This window comes from Aquarana catesbeiana, linkage group LG05 (genome assembly GCF_042186555.1).
Source record: "Aquarana catesbeiana isolate 2022-GZ linkage group LG05, ASM4218655v1, whole genome shotgun sequence".
Taxonomy (NCBI): Eukaryota; Metazoa; Chordata; class Amphibia; order Anura; family Ranidae; genus Aquarana; species Aquarana catesbeiana.
In genome coordinates, this window is record NC_133328.1 from 369,037,614 (window position 1) to 369,052,481 (window position 14,868).

At 40.7% G+C, this 14,868-nt stretch overlaps 1 protein-coding gene across 1 annotated transcript in view; it reads left to right on the top strand.

Moving 5' to 3' along the window:
- The window catches only part of GMDS (GDP-mannose 4,6-dehydratase), an 802,997-nt gene that overhangs the window by 308,648 nt on the left and 479,481 nt on the right, over positions 1–14,868 (top strand). Inside the window, exons 6-7 of the mRNA XM_073630960.1 lie at positions 8,982–9,174; positions 10,262–10,366. Coding sequence (XP_073487061.1) covers positions 8,982–9,174; positions 10,262–10,366 — 298 coding nt within the window. The remainder of the gene's footprint in view (positions 1–8,981; positions 9,175–10,261; positions 10,367–14,868) is intronic.

Genomic DNA, 14,868 nt, shown 5'->3' on the forward strand with positions numbered 1-14,868 from the left:
TATGAATACTGCTGCTAGACTTATACACCTTATTAACCGATCCGTGACTGCTGCTGCCCCTCTCTGCCAATCTTTTTACTGGCTTCCCCTACCCCATCGTATAACATTCAAAATACTAACCACAAATACAAGGCCATCCACAACACTGATCACCCACAGCTACATCACCAACCTTCTCTGCAGATATCGCTCAAATCGTCCCCTCTGCTCCTCACAAGACCTCCTTCTCTCTAGCTCCCTTGTTGCCTCCTCCCATGCTGGCCTCCAGGACTTCCCCAGAGCCTCTCCCATCCTCTGGAACTCCCTGCCTCAGTATGTCCGGTCAGCTCCTACCCTGGCCTCTATTAGGCGATCCTTGAAAACTCACTTATTCATGAAAGCCTGCTCCACCTAAGAACTGTACCCAAGTCACCACCATCAGATCCTCCCCTGCAGCTATTACAATCTAAAGGGAGGGGGAGGTGGTACAAAAGGTAAGCTCCATGAGCAGGGCCACCTTCTGTATTGAACTATATTGTAATTGTACTGTCCCCTTTAATATTGTAAAGTGCTACCTAAACTGTTGGTGCTATATAAATCCTGTATAATGTTTGGTTCAGGATAAAGCATATTCACATGCCTAACACCAGGTTAAGAATGCTTTTCAAAAAGGAGAAGTATTTTAAGTCCAATGAAAGAACATGTCACATGGCTGAAAAGAGTGACTTGAGCCTCGTACACAGGGTACGATTGTTGGCCAACCGAGCATCTGATTTTTGTCAAAAGGGCGTGTGCCAAGCTCTTTTCTTGCATACTAACGGTACACAATTGTCGTGCCACAAACATGAACGTAGTGACGTACTACGAGGAATTTCAGCTCTTGAGCGCCACCCTTTGGGCCCCTTCTGCTAATTTTGTGTTTGGTGAGCATTGATTCCGAGCATGCGTTTGTACTTTCGACTTTTGTGTGAGGGATTTGTGTACTGACCATATGAAAATCTGACGTCAAACCTTTGTTCGCCTAAAAATTTACTAGCCTGTCATCCAACATTTGTTGGCAGAAAATTGGACAAAAATTGTCAAAAGGAGCGTACTAATGGTAGGATTTTAGGACAACAGTCTATCAGCAGACTATCCCCTGCCAACAATCGAACTGTGTACGAGGCTTTAGGCTGGTGTTAAACTTGAATTGAACTTTAATATCATATGGATTAACTCTGAAATATAAGAGGTCTTGTGTGCATTAACTTAGACAATCGTGCATCACCAAATTGCCAAACACAAAAACCCTTGTGGAATCACTATGAGGTCAGAGGTGTCCTGAGATGGTGGTAAACAGTGGGGGAGGTTTAATAAAACTGGAGCACTCAGAATCTGGTGTAGCTGTGTACTGTAGCCATACTGCTTCCAACTTCAGCTTGTAAAGTTAAGCTTTGGCAATAAAATCTGGAAGCTGATTGGTTTTTATGCACATATTGCATGCTCCAGTTCTAGTAAATCCCCTGTGTATGTATGGAGAGAGAATATGTTCATTTTTAATATTTTGTTGAGAATCCTTTACTGGCAATGACTACCTGAAGTCTGGAACCCATGGACATTACCAAAGACTGGGTTCCCTCATCTCTGATACTTTGCCAGGCTCTAACTGCAGCTGTCTTCAGTTCTTTCTTGGTCTTTCTGCCTTTAGTTTTGCCTTCAAGTGAAATGCATTCTCAATTGGGTTGAGATCAGGTGATTGACTCGTCATTGCAGAATATTCCACTTCTTTTCCTTCAAAAGCTCCTGGGTTGCTTTTGCAGTGTGTTTTGGCTCATTGTCCATCTGTACTATAAAGTGCTATCCAATCAACTTTGCTGCATTTGGATGAATCTGGGCTGACAGTATATCTCTAAGCACTGCAGAATTCATCCGGCTGCTTCTGTATTCTGTCACATCAATAAACGCCAATGACCCAGTGCTACTGGAAGCCATGCATGCCCATGCCATCACACTGCTTCCACCATGTTTTACAGATGACGTTTTGTGCTTTTGGATCTTGAGCTGTTCCAAGCCTTCTCCACACTTTTTCTTCCCGTCATTCTGGTACAGAATAATCTTAGTTTCATCCGTCCAAAGAATGCTTTTCCAGAATTGGTCTGGCTTTTTTAGAGTTTTTTTTGGCCTGTATAATCTAGTTTTTCTTCAGACTTATGAATGGTATATGCACCTTGTGAACCCCCTGTATTTGCTCTTCTGAAGTCTTCGCTTGATTGTAGACTTAAACAATGATTTGCCCACCTCCTGGAGAGTGTCCTTCACTTGTCTGGATGTTGTGAATGGGTTTTTCTTTACCATAGAGAGGATCCTGTGATCATCCACCACTGTTGTCTTCCGTGGATGTCCACGCCTTTTTATGTTGCTGAGCTCACCAGTGCGTTCTTCTTTCCTCAGAATGTACCAAACTTTTGATTTGGCCACTACTAATGTTGCTGCTATCTCTTTGATGGCTTTGTTTCGTTTTTGAAGCCTTACGATGGCCTGTTTCACTTGCATGGACAGCTCCTTTGAACGCATGCTGTAGGTTCACAGCAATAAATTCCAAATGCAAATACCACACTTAGAATCAACTCCAGACCTTTTACCTGCTTAATTGATGAAGAAATAACAGAGTAGCCCACACATGGCCATGAAACAGCTTTTGATTCAATATTCCATTTACTTTTGGTCCCTTGAAAAAGGGGGATGGCTATTCTGAAGAGCTGTAATTCCTTAACCCTTCCTCCGATTTGGATGTACATACCCTCAAATTAAACCCGAGAGTGTACACTTTCAGCACATATCCATCATGGAACCATAGCTTGAATGTTTTGGTAAATAACTGATAAAAACAAAATTGTGCCTGTGTCCAAATATGTATGGATCTAACTGTATGTATATGTGTGTGTGTATATGTATGTGTGTGTATGTGTGTGTGTATATATGAGATTTTTTGCAGTTCTCATAAACCCATATTCAAGAGAACATATCAAATGCTTAAACTGAGAACATGTAATGTTTTTAAGGAGAAAAAGGGTAATTTTGCAATTGATGGCAGCAAGACCTCTCAAAAAAGTTGGGACAGGCCAATAAAAAGATGGCAGAGTGCTACTAATGAGGAAGAGCTGAAAGAACTAACTAAAGAGCTGGGACTAATTGCCAACATAATTGGGTATAAAAGAGCATCTTGGAGCGTCAGTTTCTCAGAAGTAAAGATGGGAAGAGGTTCACAAATCTGAAAAGCTGCAGCTAAAAATTGTTGAATAATTTCAGAATGCTCCTTAATGTAAAATTGCAAAGACTTTTTAAGTATATCATCTACAGTACATGATCTCAAAAGATTCTTGAGAATTTGGAGAAATATCTGTGAGCAAGGCAGAAAAGATTATCTTCGGGCCTTCAGATGGGACTGCATTAAAAACCAGAATGATTGTGGGATGGACACCACAGCATGGGCTCAGGAATACGTTTGTCGCGCTAAGGCACTCCCAGGTGTAAGCAGGGATACTGATATAGGCAAAGCAACCTTTTTAACCATACACAAAAATTAAATATATGCTATGGATAGGAAGTGGTGGAAATGGTGAGGGGATGATGCTAGCTTAGAACATTAAAATCATTAAAAATTTGACAGCTTAATTGATGTGAATAGTCCAGGGTAAGTGTCCATGTGTCCTGGGTGGTAACATCAGGAATAGTGACAATCTGGAGATCAACATTGGAAAGGCAGCAAGCTGAAGAGCAGAAGTTACTCTGGTAATAAAACATAAAGAACAAAAGAGCAGCGCCAATCTGAGTTTAGTAGTTGAAAAAGCAGATTTTAATCACAAATATTTGCGCTTACTAGACAGCAGTGGTATGTGGGCACATAGTAGCAACCAAAGATATCACAGGAGTCCAGGGCGGCTTTAGTACAGCGTGGTCCTATCGAGCTCGGCTGCACCGGTGGCTTCCGGTCTCCCAGGCTTGATGTGGATGGCGCAGGAGGAAATGTCAGCCGGATGTCACTGGTGTCAGGTGGTTGCTGATGGGCGGTTACAAGATGATGCACACGTTCGGAGCATGCATGCTCCTCCCTCAGACTGCCTGAGAAAGGAGCACGGATGCTCCGAACGCGTGCATCTTGCGGGAAAAGGTAGTTGAACTGTATAAAACAGGAAAGGGCTATAAAAAGATATCCAAGGAATTAAGAATGCCAATCAGCAGTGTTCAAATGCTAATCAAAAAGTGGAAAATGAGGGGTTCTGTTGAAACCAAACCACAGTAAGGTTGACCACCTAAAATTTCAGCCACAACTGCCAGGAATATTGTTCGGGATGCAAAGAAAAACCCACAAATAACTTCAGGTGAAATATAGGACTCTGTGGTGTGGCTGCTTCAAGATGCACAATAAGGAGCCACTTGAAGACAGATGGGCTGCATGGTCGAGTCGCCAGAAGAAAGCCATTACTACGCAAATGCCACAAAGTATGCCACTTACAATACGCAAAACAGCACAGAGACAAGCCTCAAATCTTCTGGCACAAAGTCATTTGGAGTGATGAGACCAAAATTGAGCTTTTTGGCCACAAACATAAACGGCCCCAAAGCATGATGTTGCCACCCCCATGCTTCACAGTAGGTATGGTGTTCTTTGGCTGCAACTCAGCATTCTCTCTCCTCCAAACACGACAAGTTGTGTTTCTACCAAACAGTTCTACTTTGGTTTCATCTGACCATATGACATTCTTCCAATCCTCTTCTGGATCATCCAAATGCTCTCTAGCAAACCTCAGATGGGCCCGGACAAGTACTGGCTTAGGCAGGGGGACACATCTGGCACTGCAGGATCTGAGTCCCTGGTGGCGTAGTGTGTTGCTGATGGTAGCCTTTGTTACGTTGGTCCCAGCTCTCTGCAGATCATTCTCTAGGTCCCCCCGTGTGGTTCTGGGATTTTTGCTCACCGTTCTTGTGATCATTTTGACCCCACGGGGTGAGATCTTGCGTGGAGCCCCAGATCGAGGGAGATTATCAGTGGTCTTGTATGTCTTCCATTTTCTAATTATTGCTCCCACAGTTGATTTCTTCACACCAAGCTGCTTGCCTATTGCAGATTCAGTCTTCCCAGCCTGGTGCAGGTCTACAATTTTGTTTCTGGTGTCCTTTGACAGCTCTTTGGTCTTCACCATAGTGGAGTTTGGAGTGTGACTGAGGTTGAGGACAGGCGTCTTTTATACTGATAACAAGTTCAAACAGGTGCCATTAATACAGGCAATGAGTGGAGGACAGAGGAGCCACTTAAAGAAGAAGATACAGGTCTGTGAGAGCCAGAAATCTAGCTTGTTTATAGGTGACCAAATACTTATTTTCTACCATCATTTGCAAATAAATTCTTTCAAAAATTAGACAATGTGATTGGATTTGTGTGTGTGTGTGTGTGTGTATGTATATATGTATATATATATATATATATATATATAAATTTTTTTTTTTTCTTACAGTGTTTCCCTTACGAACTTTAGCACAGCAGTAAATTTTTGCGTGGAATCACATAGCAGTATAGCACTGCTTCATTGTGAATCCTTGACCCTTTGTGTATATTTTTTGTGATCTTCACTGCTAGATGAAATGGAGAAATGTATTGGCCTTGTCTGAAATGAGTAGTTTTAGTCGTTTTGATATTTGTTTTTTAGATTTTATTTTAAAATATTAAAATTACTAATTTGCTATAAATGAGGCATTTTATATTCCATCTGGGCAAAACGCCAAAAGTGTGTCTGGGCAATGGATACATTTAAAACACTGATGGTACTTCTAAAGCAAAATGGTGAATCGACTCTAATACAATTAATTACCACTGTTCAATTCAAACATTTAGTCATGCACAAAGAATTTTTTTTAAATCCCCTTGTACGTGATTGAAAGTTTGTGTATACTTCATTGCCTTTCACCTTGATACAGATGACCAGATTCTGAGACCGTACACTGCACGGTTTGTATGTAGCAAGAGGGCATTTCTCTCCTACCATGTTTCTTACTTGGAGTTCTACTTTAATATTTTATCATGACTACTAGGGGCATGTATTCCTGGATGGCTTACACTTCTAATTTTTTATTTAATCTCACAGGAAGCAATTTTTGAGTTTCCAATGGGACCAGTGGGTCACATTGCCAAGACACAAAAAAAAAGAAATGCTGTTGTGTACAAATCTGAACTCCAGGCAAACCGTTAAATGCATATATGCAGGCCCCCGATCCGCTATTAAATAAGAATCCACATTGATCGTTGTCCTGATTTTCTGCTATTGCCAGCAAGCTTGCATTGTTTGAGAAGATTGTGCAACGTAGTAGGGAACTGACTCCATCTCCCAGGGATTTTTATCGACCCATTTCATTTATTAAAATTTTTTTTTTATCAGTTTTAACCTCCCACAGCACAGTTATTATTTATTTATTTTATTTATTTCAGGTACTTATATAGCGCCGTCAATTTACGCAGCGCTTTACATATAGGTTGTACATTCACATCAGTCCCTACCCTCAAGGAGCTTACAATCTAAGGTCCCTAACTCACATTCATACATACTAGGGACAATTTAGACAGGATCCAATTAACCTACAAGAGTTTCATCTTTTGAATACGTTTTTACCTAGATTAGCTCCGTGCATACAACTTCCTCAGTTCTCTGGTCATTTGACATGTCACAAGACAAGGGAAGACGGGTCGCATTTCCCATACAGCAGCTATCACAGCCTCTGTTTTGCCTCACAGGAGTAATGCTGCCATAACACTTATCATAATTTAAGCCAATCAGCAGGCATTTAGAGCATGGATCACTGACCAGGATTAGCAAAGAGAAATGTGCAGCTGGCAGTGAGGTACCTTGCACATGAGCCCTGGAGTCGCATGCACCTTTGATAGTCCTGACATAGTATATATAGTGTACCTGCACATAGGAGAAAATAAAACGAGTGCAAAGTAAGTCTAATGCAGTGTTTCTCAACTCCAGTCCTCAGGGCACACCAACAGGTCATGTTTTCAGGATTTCCACTATTTTGCACAGGTGATTTGATCAGTATTACTGCCTTAGTAATTACCACAGCTGTTTCATCTGAGGGAAATCCTGAAAACATGACCTGTTGGTGCGCCTTGAGGACTGGAGTTGAGAAACACTGGTCTAATGTATCGGCATCTAAGTGATGGGCATTTGAGGATATAACTGTCTTTACTGTTAGCCACTTCTGTTCAAATGTTTTTCCCATACTATAGGATGAGCACCTGATTCTGGGCATCCCTTTGCTTTATGCCAAATAACTTTGTCTGTTCTTTCTACAAAAAAAACCCCTGGCTTCAGTGAGGGGCACTATAAATGCTACAGTGTAGAGTAGAAAGACAGTCATGCTGGAAGTGTTTGTTGTGGAGGAATTTGAGTGGCTTGCCTTGACCTGAACTCTATTGGGCACCTCTGATATGAATTGGGACACCAATTGTGAGCCAGTTCTTCTCCAACATCAATCTCATGCTTTGCGGGTTAATCTGCATCCAATTCACAATAGTGTGAACCCGGCCTTATGCTCACCCGTATAAAGACCTCTTAACCACAGGAGGTCTCAAATAGTATCATACAAACCCCTCTTGGGAATGGTGACACCTGGCTGGTTTTCAGCACTTTAGACAGCCCCAATGATTCTCGCTTCCAGGAGTTCCACAGCAAAAATTTGAAAGTGCTTTTCGTTTTTTCAAATTTTATTAAAATTAAAACCGCACATATACTCGCATAACAAGGCAATACAGTATATAAGTGGTTAACACCAACTATGTATGGGACTACATATGGATTCAGTACAAATTTGATATTGGGTCTAGCACCGCACATATGGTATTTAATTTATTTGAATTAGAACCTCTTTATGTTGACGAATATACCTAGTGTGCTTGGTGCAATAAAAAATTGGGAAAGAAGCTGAGATTTCAATGCCTCTGTTGTGAACGTTGAAGATGACGTTCTCCATAATCGCTACAGCTGGAGGTAAATGAGGACGACTTTTAAAGCAGTTTTACTGCCTATTCAGACTAGATAAATGGTGTGCATAGTCGAGGCACAAGCTCACTTTAGATATACCGTATTTATGAAATCTTTTGTAATGTCCTTGTTCTCTATCTAAACTCACATTTGAATCTGTGATGCCCCCATTTTTGTGGCCCAGTGCAACATTGGCGGGGGGGGGGGGGCGGCGGCAAGAAATGAAAGTACTCTATACAGTTCCCTTGCTGCAGTTTGTAAGTTCTCTTTTTAATTTTTTGCTTCAGGATATAATGTTTTGGCTTAGTAGATCTTTGTGTTTTTTTGGACCAGTAGTGTTTCATATCTAATTTTGTACATTTTTATTTAGTTTTGAGCACCATGTGTATTTTTGTAAGTTTATTATTGTGGCATGATTTGCTCTTTCATTACTTCAAACTGCACTTTATTATGGTAGATTAAGCCTCAGGTCTCATGCACACAAGACATTTTGCAAACTCTCCCAGAAGCTTTTGCTCCTGGCAGGAGCCAGGAGTTTGGCATAAAAAAAGCCTGATGCTTGTAAAAGTGACTAAAGCTTTTACAAGCTTTTAGTCAAGTTTACAGGCATCAAGAGCTTGGGCGTTCATTTCAATGGTTTCTAGCCATTGGAATTAAACGCCCAAGTACTAAATGCGCTTAGCGTTTAGGCACATTTCAACATTTTTAGCAGTGTCGGGAGTTTTTTCTGTCGAAACTCTGCTCCTGGATGCACTGGCAGTGTGGGTTTTTTTTTCTGCCTCTAAACACTGCTAAATGGCTGTGTGTGTGTGCAGGACACATAGGTTACCATGCAGTGGAGTTTAGAGGCAGCAAAAAGAAATACTTGACATCCCTAGAAGCAGCTCAAAAATGTCCAGTGTGCATGAGGCCTTGAAAGCATATACAGTTTTGTTTTAGTGGTACATCTCTATCAGTATGTTTTATAAGTTTCTTTTCTTTCAGATTTCCTTTGACCTGGCAGAATACACAGCAGATGTTGATGGTGTAGGTACTCTGCGACTTCTTGATGCAGTGAAGACCTGTGGCCTAATTAAGTCAGTAAAGTTCTATCAAGCCTCAACAAGTGAACTGTATGGAAAAGTGCAGGAAATCCCCCAGAAGGAAACCACGCCATTTTACCCTCGATCGCCATACGGTTAGTTGTATTTACAGCCACTGGGAAGATTACACAAGGGCATATGGTACCAAACGTTTACTAACAGGGCTTAAAGTGGTTCTAATTGCGAAAGTTTTTTGCATTAAGATAAAAAAAACCTGTGTGCAGCAGCCTAATGCTTATCTGAGTCCCATCTTGATCCAGAAATTTTGAACAAGAGATTTGGCTGTCCGGGACTCTCCCTCCTGATTGGCTCAGACACAGTGGGCGCCATTGGCTCCCGCTGCTGTCAGTCAGTGAGCCAATGAGGAGAGAGAAGATGGGGGGGCCGTGCCGCACCTCTGTGTCTGAATGGACACAAGCTGCTTGCTGTGGGGGGTGCGCAATCAGCAGGAGGGAGGGTCCAGGATCACCAGCGAGGGACCTGAAAAGAGGAGGATCTGGACTGCTCCTGTGCAAACCCACTGCACCGAGCAGGTAAGTATAACATGTTTGTTATTTTGAAACAAAAAAATATCACTTTGTTATTGTATGAGTTGTGTACTATGCACTTTCTTTTTTGTTGTATATTGATAAAATGAACTAGAACACAGTAGTGGTATGTAGTATGCTTTTAAATACCGAATTTCTATTTTCTTTTGAAATCTAGTTAAATCCTAACTTCAGAAAAAGTAAAACCATTTAGGTCTAGGGGGCAGGAAAAGCAAATTTCCTCACTGGATCCCCCCACTCCTCAAGCAGACATGGCTCCCCTATGCTTCTGCATTGGACTACTCCTCAGCGTCCTCATTTCCCAATGCAGGGCTATGGGAAAGTTAAGGTGGGAGGGATGAGGGCTGATAATCTGTATGGTAGCTAATCTTGCAATCCACACCTAGAATTTTATGTTTTCTATACAGGGTCCTAACTACTTTACTTTTTTTTAACTGTCTTAACTGTCTTACCCCAGTTATATATTTTTTTTGTTTTTCCCATGTAAAATAAAATGTTACCAGTTTAGATGTAAATAACACTTGGAGTAATACACCCATGAAAGTAGGGAATAATTTTATCATTAAAATTCATTTTTTTTTTATTTTAAAGAAAATCTTTAAATGTTTTAAGTTCTGTATTTCATATCTTTCAGGTGCAGCAAAACTGTATGCTTACTGGATTGTGGTTAATTTTAGGGAAGCGTATAACCTGTTTGCAGTCAATGGTATTCTCTTCAACCATGAGAGTCCTCGTAGAGGTTAGTAAACCCATTTAAGAATTATAATATAAGAAAAAAACATCTGTGTATTAAGCTGTTGTAGGCATGCCCAATGTAAAACCGTATAAATATTATTTTATTGCATCATGTAGTATTAAAAGAAATTTGGGGGGAAAAGTGTCTGCAAGTATTTTAGGTTGTTTCAATACCATTTCAGCATGCCCCCAACATACTAATCTGCTCATCCACTAAATAATTCAGTCAGTCCCTAACCAGCAAGGTGCCCCTAATCGGTTCCACAAAACTCTTGTACCTTTTAGCCTAGGTTCACAATGACTGCGGGTTAGAAACCGTGCAAGTTCAGCTGAACGTGCACGATTACAAACCGGCATTTGTCCAACTTCAGGGACGATTTCACAGACATCTGTGCGGGTTCCTGCACAGATGTCTATTCAAATTGCAAGTAGTACAGAAACTACTTTTGGGAAACTGTGAGGCGCAGCAAAGTCAGCGTCGCACCGATTTGGACGGTGTCCTTGCTGGCAATAGCCGCCGATTTTGACATGTCAAATCGCATGCCAAATCTGCCCGATGTGAACGTGGGCTTAGTGTCCTCTCTACAGTCAGCCTTTTCAGCAGCAAGTTTTCCGGCGGTTAAGCTGCATTATCCCAACAAAGCCATGTACGGATCTTAATCATGTTATTACTTTTTCAATAAAGAGGATTTTATTTTTCACTTTTCCAATCCGGAGTGCGGCTGTCCAGATTTTTCCATCACATACATACCATTGGAATAGCAATTGCCGGCACCTGGGGCTCTCACAATCATCCACACAGCGGAGGACGGGAAGCTTGAACCCGATCACCTAGAGCGGTGGTAATTATCAAGTTTTCCGGCAAGCAGAAGGAGAGCAAGCACAGATCATTCGTTACCTCCTATGTAAAAAGATCTGTGAACAGTGAAGATCAATGTGGTCTGGTTACCAGGTAAGATGTGGACCTATAAATGGAAGCTTTTCCCATCCAAAACTCTACAAAGTCTCCTAGCAAAAAAAGAAAAAAAAAACAACTATATATCCGGCATAAACCCAGGACCCCCTCACTATGTAGGAAGCCTAGGTGACAGTCCAGTCAGTGCCTCACAAAATTGTGTGTATGTATGTGTGTATGTATATATATATATATATATATATATATATATATATATATATATATTTATTTCAGGTACTTGTATAGCGCCGTCAATTTACGCAGCGCTTTACATATACATTGTGCATTCACATCAGTCCCTACCCTCAAGGAGCTTACAATCTAAGGTCCCTAACTCACATTCATACATACTAGGGGCAATTTAGACAGGATCCAATTAACCTACCAGCATGTCTTTGGAGTGTGGGAGGAAACCGGAGTACCCGGAGGAAACCCACGCAGGCACAGGGAGAACATGCAAACTCCAGGCAGGTAGTGTCGTGGTTGGGATTCGAACTAGCAACCCTTCTTACTGCTAGGCGAAAGTGCTAACCACTACACCACTGTGCCGCCCCATATATATATATATATATATATATATATATATATATATATATATATATATATATATATATATATATATATATATATATATATATATATATATATATATATATATATATGCACACATGTGTGTGCGCACACACACTGGCTTTTGTCTTGTGAAGGATGCTGTATAGTTAATGTTTAACACCCTACAATTCATAGTTTCACTTGATAGTCAGCACTGATTTATGGAATACCAGAATTAAATGGTGGTTACTAAGAATTTTGTAAGGAGGGGCATGTTTTTAGACAGTGCATGTATTCAGGAAAATAATGTGAGATAATAACTTGTTTAGAAGTGGTTCATAATAGTATCTATTGATGTACGGGATGGAAACACCCTACCTCAGTGTGTGGACCAGTCCTTGTTCCACAAGATGTCAAGATGCTTAGCATAAGGAAGTCCTCGGTGCCAGCTTCAAGTGGGTATTGGAAAACAATTGCTTTAGTGTTTAAGGTAACCAGTATTTCCCCCTTTACAGGTTCTCCAAAACAATGAATACTTGTGCTCTATCTGTAATGAACAGCAGAGTTGCTTAAATCCCTTATATAATGCTGAATGCCCTCTATTTCACAACCAGCCTATGCAGTAGGCACACCCTCATAGCTTTTCCCCATGAGATAAGAGGCTGGCAGGAGTGTGCACACATTAGACAGCAGCAGACAAAGTCATACACACATTCCAAAAACAGGCGGAGACACGGTGTGGGAAACAAAGCAAACCACATGGTACTTATTTTTTAATAGTCACTCTTCAGATATTTGTGAAATAGTCTACTGATATATTTATTGTGTGCTACATTAAACGTCAAGTCTTACCTTTTAATATAGGTTAAGTAAAATTTAATTAGAAAGTAAAATCATTGCATAAGCCATTTTTTTTTGTTTTGAGGAAAAAAACATCCCACCCTATATTTTATGCTGCAAATGTATGTATGAAAAATATCACTCCATTTTTGTAGTAGTTGTGGCTATAGCATGGTGCTTGTAAGCGTTAACATTGTATAAACCACTAAGGCTAGTTATCATAAGACCTATAAAATGTGCTTAGTTACGCATGAGTAATTGTTGGTAATCCTTTTGTTGAAAGTACCTAGAATGTCATTGAATGACAATAGATTAAGAGGTTTGTCATAGGTGCTGGAGCATCATATACCAAACTGAGAAAGATGTACGGTAATATGTGGCAGATAAGTGAGAAGTGCTCAATAGTATGCTCTATTTAGTCTTCTCTTCCTCTTTAAAGCTGCTTCTTTTCTTCCTTTTGATTACGCTATTAATATGGACCACACTTTGTTTCAGTCCCTTACCTTCTCTGAGAAAATAGGTAACTGAAGGTAGGAATATTTTTCCTTGGATTTTTACCTTGCCTCCCCCTCAATTTTTTTATTTTCTGTTTCATTCTTCCTTTCTTCAATCTCTCTTCCAACAACTTCCTCTCTCTTCTCTGACAGTGATTTCATTTAATCACAAAAGTCTCAAATATTGTTGAAGCCCCTGCATGATTTGGTATGATACTGTACTACAATAAGAATAAAGTACATAACATTTTAAAATGGTCCCATTTTTAGGTTTATAGCTAAAGATGGGTACACGTTGCAGTGAATTTGCCTGCCTTTACAATCCTTTTAATTAATATCCAGCTTGATAAATTGAATACATGCTTGTAGATCTTAATGAGGTGGTAAAATCAAATTGTAATGTGTATGGCCAGCTTGGGTCTTAAAATGACACAAGTAGGTAATATAAACAAGTGATGTGGGTCCAGTCAAGAAATAAATGAAAAATTATTTGAATTCACTGTTTGGATTTGGTGAATGTTAAAAGGTCTTTTAACGTGTGCCACTTTATAAAGACAAAAAATGTAACACTCAACTGTATTCTTTTATGAAAAATGTTTAAACTTTGGGGAAAGGTGGTGTAAGAAAAAGAAAAGGTATAAGTTCTCAGGTTTTAGGAGTACACTAGTCAACAACGTTCAAACGTGATGCCATCTCCAATAATCCAGACATGGGCAAAACACACATGCACTGCCAGCAGTTGCAAATTATGGGCTTGCATGAGGCCCACATTTTTAATCCTCCTTGTCAAAAAAATGCTGCTCCCAAGCAGCAAGCATGCCTTTGCATGGTTTTATTGCAAAGATGCTACTTTCTCTAGAAGCTAAGATTTGGCAGGTCATATACCTCCAAAACCTTTGAGCAGTTAAAAGCTGATGTATTCATTTTATATTAAGTATTCCATTCCATTTCTCAGCAAGCATGAATACCCGATGGTACCTGTGTAGTTCCAGCTCCTATAAGGTCAAGGGGTGGATCATGGGTGGAGTGCAGAGAGCGGGAACGGGAGCCGAAAGAGGAGGAGGTCTTCTGTATATGGCAGTGCTGACTGGGCAGGAACATGTGGCACAATCCCAAGATGACCTTTTACAGTGGCTCTGTCTCCCCCTGCACTGTGCAATGTGCTCTGATGGCTGTTTCCCCTGCACTCTGCATTACCACAGCTGGCTTATAGCTGCAGCAATGCAGAGTGCAGGAGGGACAGAGAGCCATCAGAGCACATGGCTGGAGGTTAGAGATATGGGGGGGGGGGCAGTGGATGGATGGACTGATTTTCACAGGAGCACCTGTGCAGAAAAAAGCAAGCCCAAGTTTCACATTAAGGAGGTAGGTTTTTATTTATTTATTTATTTTTAAATATTTTATTCTATTATTGATACGGTTTCTTTATTGCTGTTTTATCTACAGCTTGCTGATCAGTTCCAATGATCCGTTAGCTGTATATCTGAATGTTTTTTTTTTTTTTCAGGGGTTCCCTGAAGGCAAAAAGGTTGAGAAACACTTGGTTAAGGAGCCAGCACTCATTGGCATCCATACCAGACCTTTATCAAAAAATGCAGAAAGTGTGGTGGCGAGGGGGGGGGGGGGGGGGCTGGGGGAGAGAAAGAGCCTGCCCCTGCCCCCGAA